Here is a 14,208-nt window from a genome sequence, read left to right on the forward strand (position 1 = left end):
TGATCTGTCTGAAAGGGAATTTTTCAGCCTGTCATTAGAGCCAAATCCTACTCTTCTGCTCTTCTACTCCTTAAGATATTTATAATTTGTTTATGATTTATTGAAATTTGCCTGGCTGTGGGAGAACTGCATCTTCTAAATTCACTTCACTGCCTACTCCATTCTATTTGGGAAACGTTGTCTTCTTAAAAGATGTTTCCCTGGGAGCACATTCTTATCTGAAGTTTATGAAATAGCATGCTCAATACAACACATAATTTATTCCACCATTTTCTTTATTAAGGCACACAGCGGGTGGTTGTGGGTGTACAAAGATGGTCACAAATTGCCTCATACATTTACTTCTGTTGGAGAACTGTGGTGGCGAACTTTGGTTAAAATGGTGGTCTTAGGAACCAAATTAGCCTTAAAAATTAGTGGTGCTAAAAGACATTTTCTAACTAAGTGAAATACTTTTCTGTCACATAATTAATATCTAAAAACATCATAACATGATAATTCCAGCTATTTATTTTGGTCAGGGAATCTTTCTAAATACACATAAGACACTGGAGATGGCCTGTGTGGCTCATTTGGTTGAGTGACCAACTCTTGATTTCAGCTCTGGTCATGATCTTGGGGTCATGATATCAAGTCCTGGATGGGGCTCCTCACTTGGGGTGGGGAATCTGCTTGAGATTCTCTGCTACTCCCTGCCTGCTGGTAGGAGCACCTGCCAGCTCTCTCTCAAAAAATAAATAAATCTTTTAAAAAAATACACATAAGACATTGAAATTTTGAATATGTGTTAATTCACCTCCATCCTATATAACCTCTATTGATGAGCCTTTTAGAGGGAAATAGGAGTGGATGATGCCTTTTCTAAAAACAACAACAATAACAACAACAACAACAACAAAAACCACTTAAAAAGCCCTTATATCTTCCTCATTTTTGTTTTCTCCTGGTCACCTTCTTTCTCACTTCAACTTCCTGCCATGTTTCTCTGTCAGAATTCTGTTTATCTCTTTTTTTCGGGGGCCTGGAAATTGGTAACAGTAGTGCTAGCAGTAATATTGAGTCCTGGGTCATGATCGTGGCTGGGCTAACAATAGGGAGGAGGGATGAGAGCAGCTTTACAACTTGACTGGTTTATTATTTTTGAGTTGCACCAATGGGAGGCATCAAAGAAATAGAACACATTGTATTTTGTTTAAAATGCTTCAATAGTGGGCATCCTAATTTTACATGTCATAGGAGAACGCATATATCTCTAATTCTTTCCCAATGGGCATGTCAGTAAAATAGGAATGCATAAACATTTGAGAGACAGGGACGGTTATTACAGGGTCTGCTTGAGTTACAGGGCATTATAGTGGTTATAACAGTGCTTATGATGCTGTAGCAGATGAAGACTGATTTCTTGTGATTAAGATTCTACTAGTGTCCTGTGGCTGTTGTAACATACTCAGGGTTTTGAAAAACACAAACATATTAATTATAGTTCTAGTGGTCAGAAGTTCTAAAATCAAAGGGTTAGGAAGGCTATATTCCGGGAGGTTCTAGGGGAAAATCTGTTTCTTGACTTTTTCAGCTTCTAGGGACTGCCATATTCTTTTGCTTCCATCTTTGAAACTAGTATTCATATCACTCTGACCTCTGCTTCTATGGTCACATCTCTCTCTGTGAGACTCTCTTCCCTATCAGGACCCTGGTGGTTACACTGGGCCACCCACATGGTAGAAGAAAATCTCCCCATCTCAAGATTCAAAGACCCTGGGATCATGATCATGAGCCAAAGGCAGCCGCTTAAGCGACCGAATCACCCAGGCATGCCCCCCATCTCAAGATTCTTAATTTAATGACATCTGCAAATCCAAACATTCCCCATTTACAGGTTTTGGGGGATAGGATGTGGACATCTTTATTCTTCCAATCACATACCTATTCTGCAACCAGCTGCTTGCCTTTTCTTAATACTGATACGAGTCTCAGGCAAATCAGAGTCAGCTGGACTGTATCATTTTTAGTGCTATTTTTACTTTTTGAATCCTTTCCCACATAGGAACCAAAACAACAACTGGGCTCTGATGAATCTATAGAACAATATGGGTTTAGATCCCCAGAGCTTTCTTGATCCATGCCTTCTCTGGGCTTGATGCAGAAAATCTACTGGGTTTTGAAATATTAGTGCTAAAGTACATTTCTTTATTGTACTTTATTATATTGTGCCCACCAAAGAAATAGAGCAAAACTAATTCTCTGATTAAAGATCCCAAATCCACAAAATTCCAACTCTATCTCTCTACTAAGATCTGACCATTCTGAGAGGTTGAAAGAGCTGTTAATGGACCTTCTCATGGCCAGTTTCCATAAAGCATGATATAAGAACACTGCATCATCCAAATTAAATATGTGACCTACTGTCAACATCACTCAACACAGAAAATAGCCTTTCCACTGAAATTTCAAAAGACCAGTGACTTACCCCAAAGGAAGTTCTTCATTCTCTATCTCCATACTTCCATTAGAGAAGCTGGCATGGAGAATGTGAGGGGAAAGATGAGCTGTGAGGAAGGTGAGATGACAGGCACCAGGTGGTGATTTGTAAGGTATATTATTTCCATCCTAAGGACGATAGAAAGTATTGAAGGAATTTAGGTAGATGAGGAGAGGAGGGTAAGGCAGAAGTCAAGGGTTATTGGTGGTATTTTGGCTTGGGTACACTGCATCGATGGCAACTCCATTTAATGAGATGGGAAACAAAGGAAAAAGTAGGGGTTGGAGGTAAGATTCAGGTTAAATTGAATTGCTTATGAGATATCCAGATGGAATTAGCAAACAGGCAGTTGGCTATAAAGGTCTGAGCTTGAGAAGGGGGTTTGGGCTTACAATATGTATTGATTACTCATCAGTTTATGGATGGTAATTGAGAGCACCACCGGAGATTATGTACAAAGTTAGAAGATGGCACAAGATAAAGATCTAAGGAGCACCAAACATTTAGAAAACAGGCAGAGGAAAACACCCACAAAGGAGACCAAGGAATGGTTAGAGAGGTAATTGGAAAATCAGAAAGAGTTGACATATTAAAAAAATTTGTACCTAGTCCTTGGGTGCTATTACTTGGAAACAGGTTTAATCACAATTAAATGTGACTTGAAAATTGTTTCCTTATCTATAAAATGGGGCCAATAATTCCTTACTGGTATCACAGGGTTATGAGGTTCAAATAAGAAAATTATTTGAAACAATTTTGTAAAGTGTTACACCAGTGGTTCTCAAGCTTAAGTTTGCATCAAAATCATTAGGAGGACTCCTTATAACACAGATCTCTGTTTTTGAATCATTAATACTTGTGGTTTCTGATTTAGTAGGTGTAGGGAGGGGTCCCAGAATTTGAATTTTGCATAAGCTCTCAGGTGATGATGTTGTCAGTCTGGGACCACCCTTTCAGACTACTGTGTAATACAACTGTGAGGAATTTTGGCTTTTGCTTTTATAACACAATTCACTGTTTTCCTTCAATGTTGTGTCTGTTTCCTCCCCTACTCCTTTTTCGTTTCTGTATTTCCATCAACAAAAGCTGAAACCTCTTTAGCCTGCTTCATACCTATTCTTTACATCTGTGAAAGACGAGCTAGGCGCAGTATTTCCTTGCTTACATTAATGAGCATCGACCTGACATTAGCTTGATTAAGAAGGATAAGAAAAATATATGGTATTTCCCGTGGGGAGGAGATAAGAAGAGACTTTTTTGGAGTAAAAGATGAGAATTTTTTTCCCCCAAATCAATTAGATGTAAAATGCTACTTATTACCTACTTTCAAAAATCCCTTTAGAGAACTTGTAATTTGATCCAGAGGGCGGAGAGTCAGGTAAGAGGAAAAATTGACCTCATTCTTCAGTCCTTTCCTAAATCCTGAGAAATGTGTGTACCTCCACGCTCCTTTTTTCAAGCCCACAAAACGGGGAATCAGGAAAAAGCATTAGCACCCTAGTACAGACTAGAACACCGAGCGGGGAGGAGACTCAACCCCATCAAGACAGAAGGAAACTGGGGGAGGGGAGAGAAAACTTCCCCTAGTCGGAGACTCTACAGCGCGGCCTTGGGAAGAGAAGGGAAGTGGGGACATTTACCTCAGGAGTCAGTCAGACACTTCGCCTCAGGACATGTGGGGAAGTGAGGGAGGAGAGGGGGAAAGGTTACACCAGAGCGAGATCGCAACAGCTCCCGCTGCTGCTTTTGAGTGAAGATGTACAGAGCTAGAGCTTTCCGCTTCGCTTCTTCCCTCCCGGAAGCCATTTCTCCATATTTAACAGGGATAAAGAAGGGGCGCTGGGCCGCGTCAGGATAAACCAGAGTTACCGCCTTCCCCACAGTAGACCCCGCTTCGGCCCCCGGCCCAGGCGGGAGATGTGGCCTTAGGGGACGCTGAAGTTACTCCGTGGAGGGGGAGGGGTCGCCAGGCTCCCCTCCAATCACGGCGGCCGCTTCCGCTATTTGCATGTATTATGCTAATGAAGACCTCCCGCTCAGCTCCCTCCGGAGCTCTCCTTCCCCTTGGAGGGTCTCCGGCGGAGCCCGCGGGCAGGGCGAAGGTGAATACATTATGCTAATGAGGCGGGCTTCTGCCGGGGCTTGGGAAGGGGGGCGCAATGCTGCAGGAGCCGGGGGCGGGAGGCCGGGCGCCGGGAGGGGGTCAGGGGAGGAACGTCGCGCTCGGAGCGCGCGCGCACTCACACACACTCACACACGAGCATCCCGAAGGGTATTTAAGGCTCGCACACGCGAGGCTGCGGAGATACTTTGGGCAGCCGCGACTTGAGCCTCGCCACTCGAATTTGCTCCTTAGGTTATTTCGTTTTCCTGTCTCCCCCCCCCCCCCCCCCCCCCCCCCGCCCCTTAGCCATCCCTTTGGCGAGGCGCTCTCGCGGTCTCTCTCAGCCTTTCTGCCTGGAGCTGAATCTAGGTGGCAAATAGGTCGGCTTGCGGAAGGGCACCAAATAGGTAGAAATAAGGCAAACTAACGGAGACGCAACAGGTCGGGGGCTCGGTGGCGAAGGCGAGCGGCGGCCCCTCGCTGCGCCTCTTGCGCTGTCCCTTGGACCCTGGGCGGCCGTTCTCGAGGACCCCTTCCGAGGTGTCCGTCCTTTGAGGGGCCAGGAGGGCCAGCCGGGAGGGTTTCATTCTGGTTTTTACCTTTTTGCCACCAGTCCTCGGACTGAGGGTGCTTTTCAAGAAAGCGGAGAGGATGGTCCACGTCTGCTGGTGTCGGCGCTGAGGAAAGCGGAGCTCCATCTGCGCGCCCGATCTCCGCCAACTAGTTGTGCAGCCGCCTAGACTGAACTTTGGAGGAATCGTCCTTCTTTCCTTTCAAGATTCTTGGAAGTGGTAGAAAGTGGGAGGCGAAGCCGAGGCAGCTGATCCCTCTACGATGCTGGTGAAAAAGCATGCAGGGAAAGGTGGGGGTCGGGAGCCAGGCTCCGAGGACCCGAGCCCCGCCAGGCAGCGTTGTGCCTGGACGGTGCCCCCCTGCACCGCCCTGTCGGCCCTTCTGTCGGTGGTGGCCGTGATGTCTTGTCTGTACCTGGGGGTGAAAACCAACCACCTCCAGGCGAGGATCGCTGCTCTCGAATCCTCAAAAGGGGACCCTTCCATCCATCTGCTTCCCGATGGCCTGGATCAGCTCAAAGCAATGGTGCAAGAGAAAGTGGAGCAACTTCTGGCTCAGGTGTGAAAGGCTGGGGTATTTTGCACGTGGATAATATCTTGCACGCGTGTACAGGACCGGCCTCTACCCTTACTGTATGCATACTTGGTGTGGCTGGGTGTGCATACGCTAGGCGACCATCTATGCCCCCTGTAGCGTATATTTGTATATGCACATCCTTTGATATTACCCTCTGTGTCTCTATCATCTTCCCTCACTCTTAATGTTTGCATGCTGAACAAATAGGAAGGACTGAAAGAGGGAAGGGTGGCCAGAATGGCAGGGTGGCATTTTATCTCTTTTTAGTTTTCTAAAGTGACGTAAGAATCTTTTCCAATCTTGTGGAAAATATTCCTTCCTGAGATAACATAGGTTATGTCCTTCATATGTTATAAGAAGGTTAGTGTCATAGGTGTTATTAATACACAAATGGTAATCACTTTTAAAAGTGAAATAGTCCTATATGTGGTTTTTAGGTTGATTATTTCCCACATGAAATGTTTTCGTATTCAGTATTTAAAAAGAAAAAAAATGCAGCTTCATTTTTTTAAATGAAGGATGCAATGGGAGTGGTGTTAATGCATGTAGAGCCATTACAGTTGAGAGTTGAAAGGAATCTAGGTTACATTTATCACAACCAGGGGCAGCATTAGACTAGAGTGAGGGGGTTTTCTGGAACTTGCTCTTCGAACAGAGAGGCTCTTTGGCAGTGGTTGCTGTGCAGTGTGATAAGCAGTTGACCTTCATGTATAAGATAGTGGCTATTTTAAAGCCCATAGCTTACCTAAAACTACAGCGTGTTAAAGCTGGGTTTTTGCATTGACTGCATGTGCTTGAGCTGAGGGAGAAAGAGGAGGGCGGTGGTAGTTGAGGAATGGAGGAAGATATTGTACAAGTCCAGCAGTCTCGATACAGTGTCAGTAGTCATTTCTTTTTTTAGGGCTTGGGTACTGTTACCTTTTGACTAAAGTCCAAGTACATATGTAAATGTTAGTTATGCAGGCTCTCAAATGCTGGCGAATCAAGCATATGGCCAGAGTTCCTGAAGAATCCATTTCTCTACCATGCTACTGATGATAATACCTCTTCTTTTCCTACAGAAATCCTATGAACATATGGCTAAAATAAGAATTGCAAGAGAAGCACCTTCAGAGTGCAACTGCCCAGCAGGTAAAATGGAACTCATTTCACAAGGTTTCCTCCCTAGCAGAGCATTTTTAAAACCGAAGTCCGGTATCTGTCAAGTCTACCTGTAATAATAGTAAAGAAAGAATGCAGGCCCAACTGACTTTAATAAAATCAGCATGTCTCAGTCAAAAGAATGGCAAATAAAGCCCCAAATATTATTTGAAGCAGCATACCGAGGCCTGTTATGGGAAAGCAGGGGAGATAATCATCACGGAAAATACAGGCAAGATGGCATGCAAGGACAAAGTTCTTGGACTCACAGATTGAAAAATATTCTTCCTTTTTATTCAGTTTTCATGTCTGTGGTGAGAAAGACTGCAGAACATGTTAGATTCTGAATTCCCTGGTGGCCAGTATTGCATTAGTACAGATTTCCATTTGTTCCCTTTGACATACGGTTATGTTAGTAAATTACCTTAACTTCCACACCTGCTTTTATTCTTTTCTATCAGAAATGTTCTCTCTCCTACCCTATAGCTAACGATGAGGGCTAAAAGGAAATTAGTTCTTTATCTTGAGTTTCTCATTTCAAACATTGTGTTCTTGATGATGTCTCAGAAAAGGCCGTTATATCTTTTCATTTTTCTATGTAGCGTTAGGGAACTGGACTAATGACAGCATATTAACAGAAGGATGAAGAAGAGAGACATCAATGAATAAAAACCCCGGTGTAATCATTAAATCTACATTCACAGACCTCTGAGGCTTGGTAGTCAGTCAACTAGTTCTGATAGTTTAGGAGCCACTGAATGTGTCCACTGAAAAATATCTAGTGGATTGAACTGATAGAAGCTATGAAAATCTCCCATGAGTCTTGAGATTTTTATTTCAGATAAATGTCATTAATACATTTATGAGCATTTTATTTTTTCCATCATCACTTATAGAAAAATGAGTCTGTTACATTTTCTTTAATGTTCAGGAACATGATACCTTAGATACTTATATGCAGAAAGGCTAGATCCTGTATTTTTTTCATATTCTGAGGTTTTTTTTTTTTTCTCATGATAACTTATCTTGACATAGCTAAACCAGGCACCATGTTTAGAAGTTTCAAATGTCAACTCCTGGTTGTATAGTATAAAAATTTTATTTATGTTCTGCTACATTGTTGACAATAATGGAGCTGTATTTTTTTTTTTAAAGGAAGCCCTTTCAATTGAGAAGACATATATATTAGATAACAAGAAAACAAAGAGTTAATATTGGACATTCTTGGTTGTTTTGAGTTGGGAAAGACCTCAGAAGTTAGAAATTCAAGGAAGGCACTTTTCTAGTGCAGGAATTAACTTCCAACAACCTCATCAGCCTCTAGGGATTATTTAAATTCCCAAGACAGTTGGTACAGTACTTCACTGATCATACCACTTAGAGTCCAGAATTTTCTGTATACAGTATTCTTGTTAGCTATGTGAAAAATACCTAGTGTTTAATTAATAGGATTCTTAGTGAACTTGGTAAAAAGCAGAAAAGTGACAACCGCAACACTGAGTTGTTTTTTTGTGGTGAAATCTGCTTCATGATGTTTGATGTAAGTTATTGAGGTCTAATTTGTAATCTGGAGGGAAGCCATTACAGTTAGACTTTACCTTATATTATCTTGGAATATTATTTTGAACCCCTTTCTTCTTAACATAGTAGTTTAATAATAAGTGGTAATTTTGCCATAATAACATAAATAAATGATAAATGGTGATTTCCTTGGTTTTTTTTTGGCTCTCACTAATGGCTGCTTTACTTTCTTGCCACCACTAGAGCTCCACATTACATCAGTTTTCACCAGGTTACTTGCAAGGTAAACGTTTGAAGGTGTGCATTCCAAACTGCAAAATCAAACAGGTTTCCTGCTAAACAAATCACTACCATAGATATACTTTTTTCTGCTTGTGGAATAATTAGACAGCTTCAAAATAAAAGCATTATGTTGAAAATAGTACTCTGGGGGAAAACTAGTTATTTTGAATTATGGTCAGTGAGGTATTGTCTTAGGGAATGAAAGGCCTGGCCAAGTGGATTAGAAAGGAGATACAGAGCTTCCCACCTGGTTTGGCTTTAACCCTGGTTTGCAGTGACTAAGAGTTGTCACCCAGACATCTGTTTGTAAGGCAGAGTGAGACAAGTCTGTGACCTCAGCTCAGTTCCTGTGGACAGATGCCCACCCCTTGAAGTTGACACTCTTGTTGACAGTCTCCATCACAGAGCCAAGGACTGATAGCAAAGGTCTAGTGCTGTGTTGTTTGTGTTCACTTTAATTGCTCTTGATAGAACTCAGTCCAGTGAGGTCTATCCAGGTAGGCTATAAGGAAGTCTTAGAATTTATACTTTTTCCTTTTTTTTTTTTTTTTAAACAAAGGAAGGAACTTTTGTGGGAGAGGGATGGGAAAGACTATTCTTGGATGGTTTATAATTGTAGGGGAAGGACTCTCATTTACTCTTCTCAAAAACCTTCAGAGTTAAGTATTAGTAATCTCCTATTTACAGGTGGAGAAACTGGACTCAGAGAGGGTGACTGACTTAGCATAGTTAAGGCAGGGTCAGGATTCATGCCCACATGTGAAAAAATCAAAAGCACAGTCTAATGAACCATAGAGAATGAATATAGGTTTCGGAACTAGACAGGGTTGGAATCTTGGGTCTATCACTCAATAACCGTGGGGTTGTGATCAAACTTGTCATGTTCTAGGTTCCTCACCTGCAAAAAAGTGGCTTATACTACCTTCCTCAGAGATTGATAATTTACCTAAAATGTGGCTTCTTTGTGGTTATTTATTAGATGATAGCAGTTATTATTCTTTTTAATATATTGTATACTACTTAACTCTAATCTGGTCCATGGGGGCACATGATATAGGTGGAAAAACTGAGCCCTGGAAATGGCTAGTTAATGGCAGGTTTTGGATGAGAATACTATGCTTAATTAAGCAAATATATCTGTAGATGTATTCATGCAGATAATCAAATGAGTCAATATCTCTTAGTGCTACATCAGTGGAGACTGGTTCTTTGCACTTTTTGTGTTAGTCTACTAAATTATTTTTACCAAATTTGAAGGAAAAACTTTTGGCCTTGTAGGTAAACCATGATGGAAGTAGATAGAATTTGCTCTTAAAAGAGTATGAGGTTATGTCTTTACCGTTTTGATACCAAATGTTTTCTAAAAGAAGTGCTTCAACTGTCTGACTCATTTTCACACTTATTTTTTAACAGCTTTATTAAAGTATAATTTATATTTACCCATTTTAAGTGTCTGAATTAAAAAAAAATTTAATTTTAAAAATAAATTTATGGAGTTGGGCAGCCATTGCCATAATCTAATTTTAAATCACCTTCGTTGCTCCCTGAACATTTACATTTACTTTTTTCATGTGCTCAGGGGAAGCTCTATTTTTTGAATCTCTGCTTTAAAGAAACCCTAAAATAAAATTTAAAAAACCATACGAAGTGAAGCTCTGCTTAGCATAACATTTGAGTTAGTAGTAGCCGAACCATAGAAATTCAGCTGGCATCTGTGGCTTAGCCTCTGTAAAACTTGACACTCATAGGAGAGAATAAATTGGCTGTTTGCTATGGCTAGAGAATCTTGTTTGGGTTTTGTTCTTGGAGTCCTACAAGTATGTATAAACCAGGCATATTTATAGGAGGGTCTCTGTGTTCCAACTGGTAGAGAACACTGGAAGCCAGGCAGCCAACCAAAAGATGTTTAGATCAGACATATTTCTGTACCCTACTCATTAGTAGTGTTGTTTGCCCAGGATATTAGATATAAGAACCTCTGTATCGTAATGGACAGAGAATGTGGATGGGCAATAAAGAATCCAGTTATAATCCTGGCTTTGTCATTAACATGTTATACAATCTTGGGCAAGTCATTTCCAAGAATGACTTTTATAGACTCTATTTCATAGCCCCAAAACAGGAATGTTGGACTAGAATGATTTTCAAGTGCATTTGTTGGTTCTCTAGGTATAAAGAGCCTGTTGTATGCCAAATGTTACACGAGGTACTGAAAATACGCTGATGAACCAGACACACTTAGGGTCTGCCCTTATGAAGCTTACAGTTCAATGAGGATGACAGGCAGACATTTATTTTTAAATGACCTGAATGTACAGTCATGACAAGTGCGACCAAGAAAAAGGACTGTGTTCTTTGGAGCACATGCCCACAATTTCTTTCATGTTGTAAATACTAAGGACTTCTTTGTTCTGTTCTTTTCTGGGGCAACAGGTAGGTAGGTGGAGAAATTCCCAGTAGGAGAAATCACAATATAAGAAAATCTGACTTTTGATTACAAATAAAAGCTCTAGCAATGGATAAAAAGCTGCTTTGCATAACCTCCCCTGGCTTTTGGCTTTCTGAGAACTTATGGTCAGATGAAGGTGCACTGATACCAGACTTACCTACACTGATCTCCAACTGAAGCAAAAAAGAGACTTCAGTTTATCAAGTCTTGTGGTAAATAGGATGGTGATTTATTCTTCTACGTTTTTCCCTGAAAACAGTGGGATTTGGGTTGAATAACAGTCAGAACTTCCTGCCTGGTGGTCCTGAGCAGTGTTCTTAGACCTGGTTCTTCTCCATTCACTGACAACGAGGAAATGGAGCACAGCAGTCCTCTTTGTGGGGAGAGTGACTAGAGATAATAAAGACACACTACGTAACTTTTGAGGTCCCCATACACCCTGCAAGTCTGTGAAAATGATCATATCCAAAAGAAACATAAATGTAGGCAAGTAAGAGTATCTCTGATTCATGTATGTGAGTGATGCAACCTCCAGTGGCTGGCTTCATGGCATCTCCCCCATTTCTTGTAGAAACAAATACTAATTGTAGCTTTAAGGTTGTGCACCCTTTTCCCATCATAGGAGAAGACCTTTATATTACCTTGCCAGCAGAAATTTACTTTATCATGTAATACGTGTATTTCCCACTAACATGGTTTTTCACTTATGCTGTACATTTTTCCTAACCAGCTGCACAATGAATGGAAAGAGTGCATCACGTAAGGGCATAATAATATGTAGATATTCAATTATGCGAGGTAAAGAATAGTCAGAAATGGTTTGCAGAAAGAAAGCAAATTAAAATGCTATACATGCTATTTAAATGAGAATAGCAGGCTCTCCTCTCCTTTGGTGAGGCCAGACAATACAGTGGGACCTCCAAGCAGCTCAGAGCATGGTTTCTGTCCTAATGAGGACAACAGTTTGGGTGTAACACTTTCAGTGGGTTCAGTAATGACAGCTGGCAAAATGCCCTGTCACCCAAAGGACCAGCGACAAATTGCCTCTTAAAGCAATGTTCTTGCTTCTTAGTTTCTCTTCTGTTTTCTCTTGTCTCAAAGTTACTAAAAAGCAAGTTCTTGAGATCTTCTTTTCTCTGACTTACCTGGGTAATTCTGTTTTTCCATGAACTGGGAGCTACTTAAGGAAAGGGCATACATTCTAAATAGGGGTCAATTCTTTCCAGCTCATTTGATGAATGTGTAGGTAGAAGTAGCCTCACTGGGGCATATTAACATTTTACACTTTCGGACTGGTTTCTAACTGCAAAATTAACTGTGTGGTATTTTAAAAAACACTATTTGAATGTCAAAACAAGGAATGAAGGAATGAAGAAGGAGGGCATCCTCTCATAGACAAAATTAGGCAAATGGAGAGCTGGTGGGGAAACATGCCAGATAAATGAGGACTGTTTTACGTTGGCGGGGGGTGTTTCCTGTTTCAGGGGGAACCTCACTAGACACTCATCAAAAGAACATCAATCTTTGTTATCTTGAGAGGAAACCATCGAAAACCTATTAAGGAAAAGTGGTTTTATTCTGTCCAGCCACTTTATACACGTTATTGGGTGATTTGATGGAAGCTGAGAATGAGAAAACAGTGCATAAGTTGGTCTGGGCTTTCGGCTGTAGCCCTGTATGTGACAGCTAAACACAGAAGCATCCCCACCCTCCCTGATTTGCCAATATGGGTGAAGTTCCATGCCGTGGTTTAATGAATCATAATAGTTAACACATCCCACCTCCCGCCCCGCCCTGCCAAGGTGTGCTAACAATGACTGTGGCATACCTGCATATTAAATTCTTAGGTATGTATCATTTTTTCATTTGGGAATGTGTTCAGCACTATCACAGTTAAAAAATATTTTCAATTGACTTTTAAAAAGGAGGACTGCAGGAGAGTGGGAAGCAGAAGTAAGTGGAATTGCTTACAAATTAAAATCGAGCACTTTCCATTGTTACCATACATTCTTTTAAAGGACTGTTCTGTAAGTCATTTAAAGATAGGCTTTCTTTAAGAAATGCCACCAGATGGCAGGCACCTTCCCTCTGTGACCACAAGGAGGAGGAACTGAGCTGAACAGGGGACTTCTGTCCGTTCCTTCCTGCTTAAATTCCTAGGTGATTTCTTGATTTCTCTTTGCAATGGAAAAGATTAATGGAGGAAGCAAGTAATTTCTTCCATCTATATTTGAACACTAGAATATCCTATGAGCTTTAAGATATTTAAAACAATCTAGTAAATTCCACACTTGTATTAGTCAAAACTTTGGCTATTTAGTAGATAAATTCACAGATAGGAACTTAAGGCCAATATTCCAATAGCTAGAATAAAGAAACTAAATATAATTGAATATACCAGTTGGGGATTTTGTGCTCATCTTTTGTAATTTCTAAGAATCAAGAATCCTTTGGAATCACTATCATGATTTTGACATCATTTCATCTGTTGTGTTCATTTCAACTTCAGTTACCATATGATAGTTGAAATGTGTTCCTTATTTTTCTCATATTGTATTCCTTAGCCTGATTGCTTAGTCTGATTGCCAGGAATGCCAAAAACTGTGTCTGTTCATTTGGATATTAGTAATTTAGATTTTAGAAACTCTGGGCTCCTGGGTTATATATACAAAGTTTTTATTCTTATATTTGAAATGTGGTCAGCACATATTTATATACAATTTTCACATTTAGGCTAAGTGGCCGAGTAAATCAGATGAATTGTGGCCAAATCTAGTTTGCACATTATGGTAATAATGAGAATCAGAATATATCTCACTGGAAGTAACCTGGCTGTGGCGAGGGTAGAGTCTGTTTCTTCTTTCTTTAGCAAAGAGTTCACATGTAAGAGGAGGAAAAGAGGAGGAGTAAAGGAAAGAATATATCCCATAATCTCTTGGAATCATATTGCTTTACCTTCATTTTTAACAAAACTGGTCTTTTAGAGTTCTTATAATGTAGAGGGAGTCAGAAGAATTCTCCCTTACAGCTCTGTGTCCAGCATTCTGTTTGGCTTCTTTTAACAGTGAATGGGAGAGAAAAATC

The 14,208-nt window shown here is 40.8% G+C and overlaps 1 protein-coding gene across 6 annotated transcripts in view; it reads left to right on the forward strand.

Annotated features, from left to right (window-relative positions):
* Positions 1–4,999: 4,999 nt before the first annotated feature.
* Positions 5,000–14,208, forward strand: part of COL25A1 (collagen type XXV alpha 1 chain) — a 451,863-nt gene continuing 442,654 nt past the window's right edge. For all 6 annotated transcript variants that reach the window (XM_032860080.1, XM_032860071.1, XM_032860089.1 and 3 more), the window contains exons 1-2: positions 5,000–5,714; positions 6,794–6,863. In XM_032860080.1, the coding sequence (XP_032715971.1) occupies positions 5,418–5,714; positions 6,794–6,863 (367 nt within the window). In that variant the 5' untranslated portion in view covers positions 5,000–5,417. The remainder of the gene's footprint in view (positions 5,715–6,793; positions 6,864–14,208) is intronic.

The sequence above is a fragment of the Lontra canadensis genome, unplaced genomic scaffold (genome assembly GCF_010015895.1).
Source record: "Lontra canadensis isolate GAN:19392208 unplaced genomic scaffold, GSC_riverotter_1.0 scaffold1, whole genome shotgun sequence".
Taxonomy (NCBI): Eukaryota; Metazoa; Chordata; class Mammalia; order Carnivora; family Mustelidae; genus Lontra; species Lontra canadensis.